Below are 15668 nucleotides of genomic sequence, written 5' to 3' on the forward strand. Positions count from 1 at the left end.
TCAGGTCAGGTCAGGTTACTTCATTGGTACCCGTAGGTAAACTAGGTTTACAGTCTAAGAGGCAGGACATCCTTAAACCTTTGTAGAACGCCACATAACATGCAACACACACAACATTATAACATATAAAACAGACAGTAGATAATGGATAAAAAACAGTACATGACCACATTGACTTGTGCAGTTATATGCAGAAATTCTACAGCTAGTAGACCGAGGTGCTTGTGCGTTGTGTGCATGTAATTCTACAGTTTGTTTAACAGTTTTTAAATCTTGTAGTTCTACAACCAGAGACTAGTAGCCTCCGTCCAGAGGGGAGATACTGGAGGTCCCTATTCAAAGGGTGTAGGCTATCTGGCTATCTTCTAAGATGGCCGTAGCTATCCGCTGTAGTTGTTTAGCATACAGGGATGTGGGGTGCAGCTGGGACTCACCAGTCAGCTTACTGGACCATCTTCCAATTTGATTTAGGCCATTCTCGTGCTTAACTGAAACCCACCCAAACCATGCCACTAAGGAGAAAGATGTGATGATTCGATAAAAGCATGATAAAATAATGTCATCATGGTCTTGTCTGTATGAAAATGGTACAATTTTCTCAAGCAGTAGAGACAGTAGCTATGTTTCCATCCACTTGTCAATCGAATTATCTGAAGTTCAGTAAAAAAAAACTCGTGAATAAAGCTGGTGAAAGTGTGTTTCCATCCAACGGCTTTAAAGCGAATAAAGACCTGTTGCGTAATGATGTCACATGCTGTTTTGCGGTCAAATTGGTACATCGAATTGATTTGAGACATTTTAAGGTGTTTCCGTTCATTTTCGCACTGAATCAACAACATTCAAGCAAACATTTGCGAACAAAGTTTTGCCAGACAAAATGGATCGCACCATCTACCAACAAATGATCAATACTGCACAAGTTGTAATAGAGCTTATGTGCCAGCTGATAGCGACATATCACGCTATAATAAGAAGACAACGACGCTATCAACACGTTGCTATGATGATGCAGATGCACGTAAATGCCCAACGACAAGGGAGGCGGCCTGTGGCGTGGGAACGACAGAGTTATATTTTGCTCGTAAATTAAATTTAAAAAGTCTCTCGTCTCCTCGTTCGTCCACTTGCATCCGTCTTTGTTGACACCCGCCATGTGTGCAAACAGAGCGGAAATACTGGGCGGGAATGAACTACAACTTCTTCTTCTTCATTTTGTGGCGGGTTGCGACCATAAAATGACCTAAAACTTAATTGCAATTCATTATTTATTCGGCAAATAACGTTTCCATCAGCGTTTATCGCATAAGCCGTATATCGATCAAGAGAAAATCCGATGAGACCGAACGTATTTCCTTTGAGTTAATTTTACTGTTTCCATAAGGCATTTTTCATTCGATACCACTTAATTCGGATAAAAACGTGTGGATGGAAACATAGCTACTGTTGTCCTTTTTTACAGACGGCTTCACAATTCTCCTGGAAATTTAATTTAGAGTCAATAGTTGTCCCTAGTTATCTATGGGATTCTACTTGATCCAGTTGTTGACCATTTATAGTTATGGCCTCATATCCTGGAGTTTCACCAAAATCAACGTACATCTAACGTCCACTCAGCGTTGATTTAACCTTCTTGACTTTCTCCTCCAGGCTGAGAGCGCAGACGACGACGACTGCCACAGCAACAAAAGTCTGGACCTCAACTTCGGCAAAAAGCTGATCGACTTCAAGCTCTCGGCATCCTCAGGCCCCGCTCAGGAAGAACATCCTGCGTCCTCTTCCTCATCCTCCTCTTCCTCATCGTCCTCTACCTCTGCTCCGCACGTAGCGACAGAGAGCCCAGAGAAGGAGAAACACGCTACGAGCTCCTCCTCCAGCAGCGCGGCGGCCAAGCAGCAGCCCGAGTACAAACACGTGTGCCGAGTGTGCAAGAAGAGCTTCCGTTACGCCACCACGCTCGCTCGCCACGAGCGGGCGCACCTCTCCGAGGAGACGCCAACCCCAGCCGTAGAGGAGGAGGCCCCGCCGTCGAAGGACGAGGCGTCGGAGAGCGCCGCAAAACCGACAGACGACGACGAAGAGGAGGAGGAGGAGAAAGAGGCGGAGATGGAGGCGGAGGCCGAGGAAGCCGACGGGAGGGGAGCGGAGAGCGAGGGAGGAGACAGCGGAGAGTCGGAGGAGGAGGAGAAGGAGAAGGAGGAGAGGAGCGACGAGGAGGCGTCAGAACCAAAGAGTTTGGAGGGAGGAGAGGCGACGGGGAGACGAGTGGACAAGAGGAAGAAGATCTGCAATGTCTGCGGGAAAAGATTCTGGTCCCTGCAGGACCTGACCCGACACATGAGGTCACACACAGGTACGGGACCGAGGGAGTTATCAGAATCAGAATCAGTATAGTTACAAGTTTACTTACATACACAAGGAATTTGTCTTCGGTAGGTGTTAACTCTATACATTCAACAAGTAGACATGTAGACACATGCTGTACAATAGAGACAACAATATACATATAGGCACATATCAACATAATATACAAATAAGACATAATATCAAGAAATATATCACATTATCCGTTAGGAAAGGACGCTTTATGTCAGTGTTCACCGAGGTCTGTGGAAGAGTTAGGTGCACGTATTTGGGCGGGTGAGTTTAGGGGTTTAGGGGTCCTTCCTCTAGAAAATATTTGGATCATTATTATCACCACACCTGTGTCCAAAACCTTGGAAAAGCTTGAGCAGATAATACACAGAAAACACTCAAAAAGCTTAAAGTGCTCATATTATGCTTTTTGGCTTACCATCTCCAACAGAAAACACTGTTCACTAACTGCTCCAAACAGCTCTATTGTAGTCCAGCCTTTACTTCAGAGACAAACGTGGTCACTTTGGAACACACGTTATAATGCTCGCCTAGCTGCTAGCATGGCACGCCCTCATACTCTGCTTCTGACTGGCTAGTAGTCCTTACCTAGCTACTGTCAGGGCACGCCCTCATACTCTGCTTCTGACTGGCTAGTAGTCCTTACCTAGGTACTGTCAGGGCACGCCCTCATACTCTGCTTCTGACTGGCTAGTAGTCCTTACCTAGCTACTGTCAGGGCACGCCCTCATACTCTGCTTCTGACTGGCTAGTAGTCCTTACCTAGGTACTGTCAGGGCACGCCCTCATACTCTGCTTCTGACTGGCTAGTAGTCCTTACCTAGCTACTGTCAGGGCACGCCCTCATACTCTGCTTCTGACTGGCTAGTAGTCCTTACCTAGGTACTGTTTCTATTATATGATTATTACTATTACTATCACACAATGCCAACTTCTGTATTTATATTTCCCTGCATGTCTTTGTAGACTCATGCAGTGTTTCTGTGTGTGTTGAGGATCTACTTTCTGTGTATAAATTCCTCCTCGCTCTGTGCTCTGTCCAGGTGAGCGGCCCTACCAGTGTCAAACCTGCGAGCGGACGTTCACCCTGAAGCACAGCCTGGTCCGCCACCAAAGGATCCACCTCAAGCCCCGCGGAGCCGACGGAGCGTCGGCTGGCAACGACGACGCCAGCGAGGACGGAGACTCCTGCGCCCACACGCCGCCCTCCACCTGCCCGCCCTCGGAGAACGAGAGCGAGTGTGGCAGCAGCGTCGCGGCCGCCGGGGGCAAAGAGCTGGAGGAGGAGGACGAGGAGGACGTGAAAGAGGAGGGTGAGGAGGCAGAATCCACCACGCTGGAGGAAGTAAGCGCCGCGAAACAAGCCGAGTCTGGCGCGGACTCAGAACCCCCGACAACCGTCGCTTCTGGAGAGCTGCACGCTGAGGAGAAGTCTGAACTTTCTGCAGAGTCTGCGACGCAACAGCCCTCCACCGACGGCGACACGACTCCCAGCCAACAAGCTACTGACACAAAGAAAACTACTAGCGGCGACGACGACAACGTGAAATCGACGCCCGAATCAAACTTCTCCAAAGACCCCTCTCCCTCGTCCTCCAGCGCTCTGCCAGAGGAGTCCGTGGCAGCTGCCCCCGCAGATGGCTTCATCCAGGGGCTGCTGGAGATCCACGCCAAGCCCCCTCTGGAGCACATCCTGCCCAACGGAGAGCCTCCTCTGGTCGGGGTAGACTGAGGGAAACTCCCCTCCCCGGCTGTCTGAACCAACGTCACCACAGTGCCATACCACGGAATAGACGCTACACCATTGATGAAGATGATGATGCAAAAACCAGCCCGGAAAACCTTTTTTTTTGATAGAAAGACGAAAACCTCGTTTTCTTGAAGTGCCTTACTACTAGTCATACTTCTAAGAGATGTTTTTTGCTATATCTTTATCTGCATTATTACAGAAGATGGATCTAATTTTTATAGCTTTTTATGATAACAATGATTTGCATTACTATTTTTTTTGTGCGGGGAATCTATATTTCAGCAATAAAAAAGAATAAAGTTATGATTTATTATCGTTCTAGATTCTGTTTGAGAATTGATGATCAACTTAGGAGACGCAGAGGGACAGAGACTGAGATGGACTGTCGGTATCTGCGTTTATTCTTCTGTATTTAAATCACAGCTCGGCTCCGGCCACACAACAGAGACTGAACAATCCGATTTTAACATTTCAACCAACTTCGGATTTTAGAGCGGGCTAGTCAGGGTGGGGAACTTTTCGTGTCTGCCAGCCACAGCCACTTTCCAAAATTCACCAGCCACTTCTCCGGCTTGACCAGCTGTTTAAATATTGTTTGGATGAAATGAAACTCGGAGAGGGGGATGGCTGTTAGGCTGCCAAAGTGGCTGCTTGAACCCAGTTTCACCTGAGAAATCATGACTTCCACAGGTGGCTTGTGGTCGTCGCTTAACGGTGCAACGAAGGAAGATTTTTGTAACTGGAAAACATAAGAAAGGTCGGCACTCGTTGACGTCCTTTCGGCTCGCTTCCGCACCGATCCTCGTCTCTCGGCTGGCTCACGAAAACACACGAAAACATTCACGAACTTGTCAAAGTCGCATCCGATTTCTGTGTGAAAAAGAACTCCTGAAAGGGCAGATATAGTGTTGATCAGTTTGTGTTCTACATGTTTTTAAACCCATCACACTATTGATCCCTTTTATCCCTCAAAGCCACCCTGTGAGTTGGTTTGTGTGTTAATAATTTCTCATTCACAATCATTCTCAGTTGATTCCATGTGTGTACAGAGAGTTGAACATGTGGCACGTGATGCTAGAGTATTTTTTTTTTTTGTGGGGTGTGTGTGCGATTATCAGTGACATTTAGGTGTAGGGAGGGGAATTCTTGTTTTGTGGATTTTTTTTATAACTGAACAAATCAATTTTTCTTGTGTGTGTGCGAATGTGTGTGTGCGAATGTGTGTGACTCCCGCCTGTCTGTCATCATCGCCCCCCTAGTGTTTATTTAGGGTCTATTACAGGGCCTCCAGTGTGCTATCGCCGCTAACGCGTTACCCAGGTTCAGTATACCTCAACTTCTGCTTCTTAACTGCAACCATTAAAACAACAGATGAGCAGCTCTGTAGGCAACCCTTTAACTCATGTCTTCCTAAACAGGGCTAGCAAGGGCTAATTCGTCGCTAGCCTGGTTTCCACTGTGGGCCAAATCAGAGCTAGCCAGGGCTAAATCATTAGCGTGGCTTCAAACACAGCTAGCAAAGGCTAACTTAACTAAGTCATTACTGGCGTGGCCTCCGCAAAGGCCCAAACTAACCAAGCAGCTAACCAATGCTAACTCAGTATCAACAACATTGTAATGGACCGCAAAGTCATTACTACACACAGGAAAGCTTCAGCTTTGTCCGCTTAGTGTTCACCACGCCTTTTTAAAATGGCTAACACTAGCTAGCTGTTGTTTTAGCCTGCGATAGCTTAACAGACATCAGCGACAGAGTCAAACAAAAGCTAACTAGGGCTTACTGACTAAACCAGACAAAGTTAACCCAGCTACCAATGCCTTAATTTGCTTAATGTCTCTCGTATGCGTTATTATGGACCCCCACGTAACTTCTAGGCAAGTCCCACCCTACGAAGCAGGCCGATTGGTTGGGCTTAGGCAGTGACCTCGAGTGGTTAAGGTTCGGATAGCCAACTGGTCAGGGGATAAGACCTGAAAAAATTGGGTTACGTCACCTTGCATTAGCATGGACGCCTGGCTAATAGTAGCGTGTGAATGCTATTGAAGGGCTTATCTAGAAGTTGCGTGGGTTCCATAATAACGCGTCTTGTACGGCCAGTTAGCCCTAGCTAGCTCTTATCATTAGCCTTAGCTTCATGCAGGGGACCCACTAGGCTTAAAACCCATGCTAGCTATGGCAAGCTGACCGGACACCTTAACCAAGCTAACAATGGATTAGCTCAGTTAGCTTGTTTTGCTATGGTCAGTTAGCTCTAGCTATCGTTAACCTTTTTCCTGAGATTCGATTAGTGGTGTCTAAGACTTCAACCACAGGGTAAAAACACACGCTAGCTGTGGCTAACTGACCAGACCAGACATTGCTAAGTTGGTTAACTGCATTTTGAGCTAACAGCTGGTCTAGCTAGTCTCCTTCCAGTATTATCTTAGTATCTTGAGTTGGCCCTGGAGCGCTTTGGTACTGTTTGTCCTTATTTAGCCCAGTCTTCTACCATGTGAAAAGCAATTTGAGGACAAACTGAATTTGGCGGTAGAGACAATCAGTTTTTTCCCCCGATTTATTTTTTACAAACCCCTCTGTTGAATCTCAGTAGATTTCCAGAAGGAGCTAGATGACGGGGTGAAAGAGATGGATAGATGGATGGATGGAGGGTAGGATGGATGAATGGAGGGTAGGATGGATGGATGGATGGGTAGGTTGTGGGGGTGGGGGTGTGTTCCTGGACTGTATTACCCTGCTGCACACACAAACAAACACAAAGGGCTAATTCCACCCCCTCGCACCAACCCAACATTTCCACAACAGAAAACAGGCAGTGAAGTTCTGATCACTTATTGATCCTTATAAATCACAACCAGAGGGGACGGGTAGTGTGTATGTGCATTGTCTTTGTCGTGTGAAGATGAATATAGCTAATTTTTCTTCTTGTACATTTACGTTTTCTGTTTTTTTTTTTTTTTTTTTTTTAATATATATATATATATATCAAGCAACCTCATAATCAAAAACGAATCGAACCTCAGTGGCTCATAACGGAACTGTAAAGCAGCGACGGGCGGACATTTAAGTCAGTCCAACTGAAAATATTGAACAACCACAACTGGACTGACTGACTGACTGACTGGACGCTGCTGTGAACTGGCACTAACAATTTCCAAAACTACTACTACTACTTCTACTACTAGTACTACTACAGTGGAATATCGCGACACAATCAAGAGAAGAGAGTGAGAGAGTTTCCCACTGGTTTTTTTAAGTGGTCAGGACTCCAAAAGTATTGAGTCCCAGCTCTTAGCAGGAGTGTGTTTGAAGGATAATTTCACTTTGAAGCAATCAATGCAGAATAAAATATCACTTTCTCCAAATGTAGAGCGCTGTAACTGTGTTGTGGCTCTTCAATCCTGTCCGAATGTACCCATGAAAGTTAGGGAGGAACTGAAAATGAAATAGATGTGTCAATGCAGGATGAGCATCTCTGTTAATGAAAATGCTTTCAGGGGTTTCATGTTTGGAGTTTGACGGTGACAAGAATGCTATAGATTTTGGTCTGAATTGAAAATGGCTGCTGTTAACTTACTAGAACCCACCAAGCCCAAAATGTCCTCACAACTCACTGTTTGTAGTCTTCAGCAGCAAAGGATTGAGTTCCAAAACATGAACATTGATTGGCAGAAATAATCAAGATGTCTACTTTTTAAAAAACACATAAAAATAAAGTTTTTTAACAGTTTTAGTGCCTCATGAAATAGTTAATGCAAGAAGATTGGTGACCTAAATCAAGAGACTACTCGCCAGAACGCGCTAGAGCGAGTCAGTTACAATCTGTGTGACTTTACAGTCAGAGCTGAAGTCCTTGCTAACTGTCATTTATTAATTTGGAAGCTAACGGGACGATAAGTTCTCTAAGGGCTGTCCTCAACTAAAGAAACTCTTACGTAGTCGCCTTACACTCAGACGTTTTGGCGATTTGTTGATTTACTCGACAGATCTGGAAAAGAAAGTTTCTCCAAAAAAGATGCAAAAGCGCCGCTTTAAATCTTGTGTTTACCAGAGAATTGCTCTCACGTTTCTTGGAAATAGGTCCTTGACCATGAAAACAACCTAAAACGTGACTAAGCGACTAAAGAAATCATAGTTGAGTAAGACCCAAACGCTCTTAAAGTTCACACAACTTACCTCAGAAAGGTTTTCATACCATTAAATCCTGATTCCGTTTTTGCGGAGCAGTTTATACTCAGTGAGGAAGGTTTTTTAAAAAAAAACAACTAAATGATGCTAGTGTACATGGCTAATAACTGTCGAAATGGCATCTATTGCTCAGTGGCCCAAATGTGCATTTCATATTCAACCAGTTTAAAGTCTCGCTGCATGTCAAAGTCCACCAAAGTTTTACGTGAGGCGTAAAAAAACTTGCACGAATTAACTCGAGCGAATCAACTGATCGCGACAAATCTTTTGGAATGAATTGATTTGGCAGCAGTACAAACATTAATATGAAGTGCCATTGGTACATGGTAAAACATTAGATTTGGTTTAAATATTCCAGCATGTTGAAGTTTTCTTGAGGTTAAGCGCAATCGCTTTACAAGAAGACTGTCAACTACTCCTAATTTAGGGAAACTGGGCTCCTTTTCAAAGATTTTTGGGACCCTAGCAAAGCGCTTGTGTGTTGTATAATTCCTGGCCTGCCATTCACAGACGGTCATTTTTGGCATTTTGGTTTCCAAGCCGTTGTTGTTAGCTCCTGTGTGCGAGATCGGAGGGATATTGCCACTGTCGGCCACCTGTGCCTGATGCCTGGTGGGCCACATTGGTCATCAGCAGCTCACGAAAATCTGGATTGGTGCCTCGATGTATTTGTTTATATTTGGAAAAAAAATAAAAAATAAAAACCGCTTAATCACGAAACCCCGAAACAACATCTGTTCTTAGGCTACGGCTGAATGGCTTTGAAAGTCTTTGAATTATTCTGGACTACGTTGGAGTTATGAGGTATTCATTTCGACTTTTGATGTTTTTTTAAACTGTTTATATCTGTGTAGAAACTCTCTTTCTCTCTCTCAACTGTTTAATGTTTTGTCAGCTCTATCTTTACACCCCTCTCCCTCGAGAGCGTGCATTAATGTACGTCTGACTTGTGTGCATGCGTGTGGGTGTGTGTCTGTCTGTGTGCGTGCGTGTTTGTGCACGGCCATATGAATACTGGACTTCCATTCGAATGCACGTGGACTGTTTTTAAATGTATTTATTTGGAGCCCAGGTGTGTGTGTGTTTGTGTGTGTGTCTGTGTGTGTGGGGGTGCGAGTGCGAGTTAGTTTCTACAATGACTTGAGAAGAAGCCATGTATTAAAAATATCACATTTATGCTGCAGAACTGTTTTGAGGAACTGATGGTTTGTGTTGTGGACTAACCGGCTCGCCATAGGTTTGCGGCGCGTCGCGTCGCGTCGGGGTGCAAATCGGACTAGCAATAAGAATCCCTCTGAATCCAAAAAAGCTTTACGTAGATCTCCTGTATATGAGAACGAGACTCTTCGTCTGGGTCTTCTTGGTTCTGTTTGTTTGTATTTAGTTTGGCAGAGAAATGATTTTTTTTTTGTTTGTTTTTTTCCTCTATGACATATAAATGCGTATAAAACTGTGAAAATACATTGTGTTCAGTTAAAGGGTGAGTTTTAGGTTAGTTTTTGTTGTTGTTGCATGTTAATCTAATTTCAATTATGGATGATTTCTCCTTTCTCCATCTCTTCTTGCGCTACACACACACACACACACACACACACACACACACATATAAATATAAAAATATTATATAATCTCGCTCTCAGGGTCTTTCACAAATCCATTATTCGAAATGCTTCGTGTTCTTATTTCCTGAGTTGCAACTTTTTTCTTTTCCAAGTCCTGATTATTTTGTCTTTTTTTTTTGGTCTTTTATTTTTATTTTTAAATGATTCAGAACTCTCAATCACTACATTTAGCACTTGACTGTGAACTCATCATCGCCTAACAGATAAAAGATGTCGTTGGATGTTTTGGTGTTTTTTAAAAAAAAAAAGCCAGAATAATGTTGACATTTGTTCTGTTTCTCCCGTCTCACTCAGACATTTTGGGTCTTTTTTAAACCTGAAGTCTGAACTTTGTTTCCAGTCCCGGTTCAGAGGTCAAAGGGAACGTCGGAGAGGAGATTTAAACCCATCCTCCTCTTAACACAAACACACAAAGATGCTGAACCTCAATCAGAAAGCATTAACACACAACCATCACGGTTGTGTTTCCATCCATCCTTCCTTCCTTCCTTCCTTCCTTCCTTCCTTCGTCTGTCCTCTCTTCCCTCTGCTGTCTGTAAAACATGACAGTGTTTCACAAAGTCAAGAGATGTAAACCTGTTCTGTATTCAACCCAATAAGAAACAGCAATAAAGATTATATTAAGGAAAGGTGTGTGAATCAAATGCTGTCCATGTTTTTGTCTTTCTTTTCACTGTTGGAAACATAACTAATGCCTTAATTAAGTAGACTTTAATTAAGGTAGTTTACAGCAGTCGCAAATGTACAAAATGCATTTTTAGACAGTTCATTTTAGACCATTAAAGCCTGTAATTTAGTTTTCTGGAAAGAGCCATGACAATTTGACTAATTAGGAAAATCAAAGAGTAAATGAGAGTAAAGTAAATCACACGTTATGCGCAGTCGCACTGTGCGCAGTAGGCAGGTCCTCTGCTAGTTTCTAGAAGGTGACGGAAGTGAAGGGACAGCTAAACTAAACCACCCTGAAGCTTTTTGTGAAGAAGAAAGGAGGCTGATGTGAGGAAGCTGGCGTTTTATTACAGTAAAGATTTACTCCGACATAGTGTTCAAACTCAGGACGGGTTATCACGAGCTAGCTGGCTAACGGCTGAAAAAAAAGAACGGTAGGTTACCCTTCACCGTACCTAGAGATTAACATGGTTTTATTTCAGTTAGCCTAATAGCTGGTTTGATTTGCATTGAGAGATGATTTTATGGAAAGTACCCTGTCACTGCAAGCGTCTCATGCTTATATATCCCTTAGTACGTTCATGTGGATTTTTTCTATTTTCTTTTATTTAGTATATTTTCTTTCATTGTCCATGCTATTCATGTGGATTTGTTATTTTATCATCCTGGTTATGATGTATGTGTATGTTGTGTGATGTCTTTAAGATACTGGGACCTTGAATTTCCCCTTGGGGATCAAGAAAGTATCTATCTATCTATGCCAATCTCTTGGTATGTGATGATGTGGGGCTATTTTAATTCCAAAGGCCAAGGGAACTTTATCAGGATGCATAGTATCCTGGATCCATGAAATAACTGGCCTTTCAAAATAAAAGTCTTCCTGCCTCTATGGGAATTTAACATAGGGGTGTACTGACTTATGCCCCCTGTATTTTAAGGAAGAACATTTATTTATTTACGATACATTATTCATTCACAAAGAAAATTGGTGTCCTTAAAGATTGGATTTCTTTGTAATTAAGGCATTAAGATCAATTTCCTAAAGGTGATTTTTTTTTTTTTTTATTCCTCTTTTTAGTGAACTTTAGCATGGGTTCATAAATACATACATATACACATACAGGGTTTCCAGGGTAGCCAAGTGGCAAGGGTGGTTTTTTTTGTTTGTTTGTTTTTTTGGGGGGGGAGGGGGATAATTATCAGCAGGTAATAAAAAAGGCAGAAAATGGTCCTGACAGGACAGGACAGCTAGACAGACAGACAGACAGACAGTAGTAAAACAGATTTTAATCTCATCCAAAGATTCTTGCTGAGAGAAAGTACAGAGAAGAGACACTAACATACTGGGCCCTATTTTAACGATCTAAGAGCACGGCGTGAAGCGCTTAGGGCGTGTCCAAATCCACTTTTGCTAGTTTGACGGCAGAAAAAAGTGTCCGTGTGCCGGGTGCATGGTTCTAAAGGGTTGTACTTAGTGTCTTCATTAATCAGAGGTGTGTTTTGGGCGTAACATGCAATCAACCAATCAGAGATCATCTCCCATTCCCTTTAAAAGCCAGGCGCGTTTGGACCTTGGAGCATTGCTGTTATGATGGAGGATTTGCACCGTAATATTTTTATTTGTAATCTTCTGCATGTGTGTGTGCTGCTGTGCGTCCCTGTGTGTGTAACAAGCATAGTGTGTGTGCTGTGCACGAGCCTAGGAGCATTTTACTAATGCTCTGTTAAAATAACAATGAAATGCTGCGTCATTGACCAGAATGCACCTGAACACACCTCCCTGTAAGACAAGCACGCCCAGAATGCACCTGAACACACCTCCCTGTAAGACTTTGGGAACATAGGGCCCTATATCCTGTAATGTAATTGTAAGACAAATGTTTAAAAAACGATCGTGAATAGAGAAAACTGTTGCTAAAAATTTAACGTGTGTGTGTGTGTGTGTGTGTGTGTGTGTGTGTGTGACGTCCTGTTCTCTCAGCCTTGTGTGTGATATTAAAACCATAGACATAATATAGAGTAGATGCCGTATCGACCGCTACTGCCTACTGGCGCTGACGAGCCATAGGGCCGCCATCTTGGACCGGTCACCCGCTCCATTCAGTGTAATCTGTTTGGCACAAGGGGGGTCAGCTTCTCCTCGGACCGCTAACCTCCTATGGTGCCATTTTGATGCTACCAAGCCATCACCTCCCGTTAGCATCCCATTGACTGCCATTCATTCTGACGTCACTTTGACAGAGAATAACTTTACATCTGAAGAGTTTAAAGACTCTATTTGTCCATTGTTTATTTCTAAAGAAACACAACAATGTATAAAAGGCTCCATTACCTTGTAGCTCACGTTATGGCTCCGTAGCAGACGTTTTTATAAAAATAGGCTAACGATTGGGTCATAACCACGAGACTTACTGTCTCATAGTAGAGGAATTACCGTATAGTACAGGAGAAGCTCTCAGGCAGTTTGGACTTCCATTAGCTGTTTAAGTTGAATTACTAATGTTAACTATCATTTTAGTGATCAATAATTAGCCTGTGTCCATGTTATCTCCTTACATATACCTACGCTCTCCGTCTCTGCTAGATTGGGAATGATTGAGATTTCTCTTGGCACAGCTACCAGAAGACTTCCAACTTTCAGACAGGTTGCTCACGTCACATCTACGTCTTCAAGCTCAGTTGGAGGCTGCTCAGTAACGCTCACCCATCACCGGGAAAGATCTTCTAACATCCTTCACTGGTCTCCGTCCAGAGACATGGGGTCTGTTGGTCCATTCTTATATACAGTCTATGGTTTGGCAGGTGCAATGAGCACATTTAATTAATCATAACTCACTGAATACCAAACTGATTTTCACGCGGGGTTTTTTGCTGCAAATGTCATACGTGTACCTATGATACAGGACACATGGTTCGGCGTATTTTAATATTCATAGTGGGCTTAACAGTGATAGAATATTCTGATATATGATATAAAGTGACCACACGTCCGAGATCAAAACGGGGAACATAATCCTCGAAAAGGAAGAAAGACAGGGACATTTCCAGTTTGATTATCTGATTGAAAAACCTAATGTTGTGTCTTCAAAAACAAAACGGGGACAGAGCTATTTTTTTTCTCTATTTAGCCAGGGACAGGCAACCAAAAACGAGGACTGTCCCCTGAAATGATGTGTGATGTAGGCTATGATAGGTATTCTGCAAATCACACACTATAAATATGATAGAAAAGCAGAAACAGATAGTGGCAGTGAAGTCAGATATTTTAATAAGTTTAAGAAACAATATGATTATATTAGAGTTCACTTGAAGCTTTTAATATTTGTCTGTGACACACACACACACACACACACACACACACCAAAATGTGATATTGCGATATCAATATGAATTAAGATATTTTTAAACATGTAAAATTACAAAATAGATTCATAACAAATTAAACAAGTTTTCATCATCCTATATTGGACTGGTACAACATAAATAAGGACCATGTTACAGAACAGGACATGTTTTACTGGTTGGACAGTATAATATAAATAAAGAGAACAGGACACAACTTTTCTTTCTCTTCTCTGATTCGTTCCGTTTAGTTGTCTCTATCTATTTCTTCACTCACACTGTCACTCTGTCGAAATATGCACACATGTGGTACGCTCCACAGGGTTTGTCACGTAGTGGACCCGTGCGCTGACGTGCACTAAAATGTGCAAGTGGCACGGTAACCACGGTAACTGGCCAATGAAATGATTATCATTATAGCCTTTGAAGTGGGCTCTAAATCAAACACAACTAAGCCACACAGCCAACGGACGGGACGCAGCGCTCCACAAAATAAACTAAATATTGCATACTTATTGCGACTGTCGATATATTGCGATAATGACATTGAGTCGATATATTTTGCACCCCTAACACACGCACGCATGCGTACCAGTACTCTGTTTAAAAGAGCAGGATGAAATGAAAAGTGACAGTTTTTATTTAAACTGCACATTTACTTGGTTGAAACTCCCTTGAAAAGTCTGCAAACCTAATTTATGTACTTCACGATGGATGGGGGTGAACTGGGAAACTGAAGACGGATGGAATAACACCATCTCAGAGTCAGACTATCTGACCCGTCCTATCAAAATCGCCCTGCTTAAAATGTTGACAGCAAAGCACTGATGAACAACTGGCAGTAAATCCTAGAGCTGGGGGTAAACGATTATTTATTAAACGATTAATCGGGCGATTATTTTATCGATTAGTCGACTAATCTAACGACTAATTGGACGATTAATATAACGATTATTTTTCTGTTGCTCGATTAATAAAAACCATAATGTATCTCAAATAAATACCAAAAAATTCTTAATAATATATTTTATTAAACAATTTTGCACAGCAAAAAATCTTCTGCTTTACACAAAATAAAATAATTATTTTACTGTTATACAAAATGAAAGGCCAGCCTGTTTACTCTTTTACAGACCAACATAACTCTCTTGTTCAAAAAAATCAAGTTGTAGTGCAAAAAAGAAAAACACTGTGCAGTGCACAGTACAGACATTCCTTGGATTGTTTAACACAACATAACAGTCCCAACATAAAACCTGATGTATAATCAAACTGACTCTCTTAACTGCTATTCTGTAGGTTTACATGCTAATGCAGCTGTGCACTTTGGTGGTGCTAGGCTAACCAACGCATCTTAGCTCTCTGTGCAGTTTGTTCGTGCTAGGTTAGTAGCTAACGTTCACGTTAGCTAACGTTAGCTACTATAGATAGCTGTGTTCTGCAGCTGTAAGCTAGCTACCATTCAAGCCAACATTAGATGATAACTAACGTTAGCTAAACACAGCTGTCTAGGCGCCAGTAGCTAGCTAACGTTAACGTTAGCTACTAACCTAGCACGAACAAACTGCACGGAGAGCTAAGATAGTTAGCTAGCACCACCTAAGTGCGCAGGCTACACAACACACTACACAAACATGAAATTAATTTAGCTAACGTTAGTACTTGGGACTATATTTGAAGTATTCCCATACCCTCGATGATTAAGGGCGAGCTGTTTTTTTAGGAC

At 42.7% G+C, this 15668-nt stretch overlaps 1 protein-coding gene and 1 long non-coding RNA gene across 5 annotated transcripts in view; one reads left to right on the forward strand and one right to left on the reverse strand.

The window, feature by feature from the left end:
• The window catches only part of rreb1a (ras responsive element binding protein 1a), a 101779-nt gene extending 91219 nt beyond the window's left edge, over window positions 1–10560 (forward strand). For all 4 annotated transcript variants that reach the window (XM_031304816.2, XM_031304815.2, XM_031304817.2 and 1 more), the window contains 2 exons: window positions 1648–2350; window positions 3417–10560. In XM_031304816.2, the coding sequence (XP_031160676.1) occupies window positions 1648–2350; window positions 3417–4105 (1392 nt within the window). In that variant the 3' untranslated portion in view covers window positions 4106–10560. The remainder of the gene's footprint in view (window positions 1–1647; window positions 2351–3416) is intronic.
• LOC116053714 lies at window positions 9374–14643 on the reverse strand. Its single transcript, XR_004105917.2, has 3 exons — window positions 14535–14643; window positions 12415–12418; window positions 9374–9405 (listed from the first exon to the last, which is right to left on the reverse strand). It is a non-coding gene; the product is annotated as an uncharacterized LOC116053714 (long non-coding RNA).
• Between the last annotated feature and the right edge of the window lie 1025 nt (window positions 14644–15668).

This window comes from Sander lucioperca, chromosome 23 (assembly GCF_008315115.2).
Source record: "Sander lucioperca isolate FBNREF2018 chromosome 23, SLUC_FBN_1.2, whole genome shotgun sequence".
NCBI classification, from domain to species: domain Eukaryota; kingdom Metazoa; phylum Chordata; class Actinopteri; order Perciformes; family Percidae; genus Sander; species Sander lucioperca.